The following is a 3,842-nucleotide window of genomic DNA, read 5'->3' on the forward strand; positions in this document are numbered from 1 at the left end:
CAAAGATCTTAGCTCACACTTCTGTGCTTCAGGCACAAGTTTAAAACTAGTTATTACAGGAGGTGGCTGCACATCAAAGGGCGCACGCATGTTTAGGAAAAACAAGAATACGATGAGTCCCCCTCCTGACTTGAAAATTATACGTTACATTTCTGGCTTAAGTGAGAGATTAAAAACTGCAAATATTTCAGGTGTTTGGATCATCTAAGAACTTATTTTAGAGGTTAAAGATGCTAATGAGGGTACAGAAGTTCTCTCAAGGCAAGCAATGATTAACTCAGAGATTGCCAGGCTGAGCTCCAAAACAGCCTACGCATGGTGCAGTCTAATTATTATTATTATTCTTAAAGAAGAGCTATTTTGGTCTTGCATGAAGTTACAAATACAAAGAACAAACCAACCAGTTTCAGCAAGACAGACTCAGCCCACTTTATTTTAAATCCTCAGGCTGCGTCTCCCTCAGTCCTCGTCTGCTCCCAGTTTCCCAGAGTTTCCTACCCCGCATGGTGAGTTTTGCTCCTCGCCGATCCCACTCACCCATGCTCCGGCTCCTCGATGGGATCCGTGAACTCCGAGTGCACGGTGGAGTCGATGGCACTATCCGTTTCTACTTCGTCGTGCATCTCGTGATGTACTAGTGTGCTGGTGTCTTCATCCGTGAAGGTTTCGCACTCGCTGTACGTGCTCTCTGAGCCCATGTAAGCACTGTCAGTCACCTCATTTGCCTGTTAAAAAAAACACAAGAGGGAAAAAAAAAATAAGATAGTATAGCTATGCGGTTTCATTGCAGAGCAGGAGAAAACACGTATGGGGTAGCTAATTACTGCTCTGTTGCATTTCTAAGCACAGAAATCCAACCTCCTAAAACCAGCGTGAGCCGTACCCCACGTCCAGGTGCTGCCCCGTCTCCAGGTCTGAGGACCGAGTGCCACCCCGGGGTGCACCGTGGCCTTTGGGCTGCGCATGCTTCGCAACAGTGTTTGGAAAGCAGCTTACAGAAATATATACACTAAATAAGAGTTGGAGGGAGATTTTGTTATGAGCGAGTATGGATTTGTCGAGTCCAGGAGGGATTACCCTGCTTACTCAGCGGTTCTGATCACCATTGCTTTCACCCACTCCATTTTAAGAGGACACATTATTAATCTGAATTCTTTGCAAAAGCCACCATTCAAAACTACCAGTTAGCCCTTAAAGCATTTTCCCCCACGTCTAGTAATACGAGGGCACCTTCCATCCCTCAACAGAACATAAGCTGGTTTATAAATCTTCATTACAGCATCTAATTTGCAGGGACTGCATCAGCAGGACACTCAAATCTCCGCACTTCAGCTGGAACAGCATCTCGAATATTTTGCACTACTTCACCACACCCATTACCCGCAGCAGGCTCTAGGAAAGCAGCACGATTTGGTTTTTAAGACACCACGCTACGAGCACGGAGGACTGGGTTTTCCTCCCAGCTCTGCCCCTTAGGCAGGCATTCACCTTCGGTCCTGCCCACTTGGTCGTACACGTGGGCAGGCATGGTCCTCCCTGGACACACACGGTGCTGAGCCTAGAACCGGCCCGATGTTCGGAGGAGAGCCACAGGGGCACTAGAAGAAACACCTTCCTAAAGCAAAAGCTCTTGTTACCCGAAGTGCCAGCTCATTTCCCAGCACTGATGGGATTTCCCCAGCGCACCTCAGCACAAATCAAATCATTTTTGGCTCGGGGATCTCAATCGTGGCGAGACCTGTCAGTGCTGGCACTGAGCTCCAGCCGATCCCCTGTCACCGGAGGCGTCGGGCAGAGGTCGCTGCCTGCCCTCAAGAGAAAAAGACGCTCGTGAAAAGCCATTTGCTCCATCTGAAGTTCACCCAACGGGATCAAATTTGCTCAGCTGCTGGCTGCACCCCCTCCAGCATGGCAACAGGGCAAAGCAGCAGCATTTTGAACGCAGACACCAACATTGAAGCAAACCTCTCTTCCTCTGCCAGAGAGCACAAAGAGCAACTTTCAGTGCTTTTTCCAAGGATTTTCAAGAAAATGAGATTTCTGAGCCCTGCATTACTGCAGCTGGAAAGAAAATACACAGGCATACTGTCCTTGTGACAGCAGAATGAAAAATTACATTAGAGCTTTTCATTCAAAGCAGGGTACGTATACAGCAGGATGGAAGAGTCTTGCTCATTGCTGCAGACGTTGCCCTGCGGTGGAAGAGCAGCTTTTAGGGCACGTGCTGTATTTGTACAGCAGGAGAGCACCAGACCAAGAGAGACAAATGTCCCGCTGCCATCGTGTTGCCTAGACTTTGCAAATGCTGCTCTCGCTGGCCTGATTTTCCTCTTTTGGGTAAATACTCCGCAGCCCAAAGAACTTCTGCAGCTTTCACTGGTGCAAGGCAGCTGAAGACACAACCAATGCCTCATTTTGTTTCACCCACAAATTCCCGGGCTGCCTCAGCACGTGTGAGGCCAAAAAGGGACAGCGAGAACTTGTACGGGTGCTCTGAAAACCTTGAAGGGATGGATGGAGGACTGCTCGACAGCAGTTCCTATTCTTCACGGACACTGGGGAGCAGGGCAAAGCGACCGAGTCAATACCCTTGGCTTTGCTCCCTGCCGAGTGCTCTCATCAGCCCTTGCACTCAGCGGGATGATGGATGGAGGCAGACAGGAGCCCCTCTTGTAAGCTTGGCTCAGCTTTCAGAGACCCGCGCTGACCTACGGACACCAGCATCTCTCTAAGACACCATCCTGAAGTTAAACATGACAGAAATCTTCACAGAACCGGAGTCTAAAGTCAGCATCAGGAGAAGACGGGGTTGTTCAAGTGAACTTGATTCAAACGGAGGAGAGGCTGCTGCAGCAAACATCATCCCTAGCACAGAGAAGACAGCTTTCACTAGCCTTCGAGGTAAAAAACAAAAGCCTCCTAAACCCCCCACCCATTTTAAAAAGCATAAATCCAGCAAGACTACTTATATACCTAAAGCTGGGGACTTGCTTAAGTGCTTTACTGGATTTATGCTACACTTCCTAGAAACACCAGTCAGGCTCTTAATGCTTGAGCAGAAGGAGGACGAGGGAGATCTGGAAGAGGAGGCTTGGTCTGCCAGATGGCTTGCAGACACACGAGGACGTTGCACCATCCCCGAGCCGAGCCCGGCAGCTCCCCAGCCTCCAGAGGAAGGCGCGCTCGGGCAATTTGAGCGCTTTTCCAAGCTGTCTGCAGCATACGCCAAGTTTAGGAGAGGCCAGGCTTCAGCGTATCGGACAACGTTGTGTTGCAACGCTGGTAACGTTTTGCTTTGGGGTGAAAAAAACCCCCATCTCCAGCCCACACCACGTCCCCAGAAAAAGCAGCCGCCGCGCTTCGTGCTGGACTGGCATGGCTCTGCTGGGGGGGGGAAGCAGCGGGGATCCGATGCAGCAGAGAGGGCCTGAGAGAGGACAGCAGCCATCCACGTCTGCAGATTTACCTGCATGCTTCAAAGGGATACTTTTTGCCTGTTTGAAAAAGATTTAATGCCAAACTGGAAATAACTTCGCTTGCAGACTCCAAAGTAAATGCTGCTGTGGTTGGTTTTTTTTCCCTTCCCACTGGAAAAGCTTAAATTTAAGTATACATTGAAGTATTACAAGGAGCACAAAGTAAAGACAACTATTGGGGAAAAAAACCAAAAAAACCAAAACAACCAAAACCGAAGAACCCCAACCCACAAGTAAATTGATTAAAAAACACCCTGTCGTGGTTACCATTGCTGGCCCTCTCAACATGGAGCATAACCAGGAGCTGAACAGCTCAGGGCATCAGAACATCTCAGTGCCCTTAGTTAGATGATTTACCTATCAAAT

At 49.0% G+C, this 3,842-nt stretch overlaps 1 protein-coding gene across 1 annotated transcript in view; it reads right to left on the bottom strand.

Annotated features, from left to right (window-relative positions):
• RAB11FIP3 (RAB11 family interacting protein 3 (class II)) overlaps positions 1–722 on the bottom strand; it is a 25,750-nt gene extending 25,028 nt beyond the window's left edge. The window contains exon 1 of the mRNA XM_009318848.1: positions 538–722. Within this exon, the coding sequence (XP_009317123.1) occupies positions 538–698 (161 nt within the window). The 5' untranslated portion in view covers positions 699–722. The remainder of the gene's footprint in view (positions 1–537) is intronic.
• Between the last annotated feature and the right edge of the window lie 3,120 nt (positions 723–3,842).

The sequence above is a fragment of the Pygoscelis adeliae genome, unplaced genomic scaffold (assembly GCF_000699105.1).
Source record: "Pygoscelis adeliae isolate BGI_AS28 unplaced genomic scaffold, ASM69910v1 Scaffold612, whole genome shotgun sequence".
Taxonomy (NCBI): Eukaryota; Metazoa; Chordata; class Aves; order Sphenisciformes; family Spheniscidae; genus Pygoscelis; species Pygoscelis adeliae.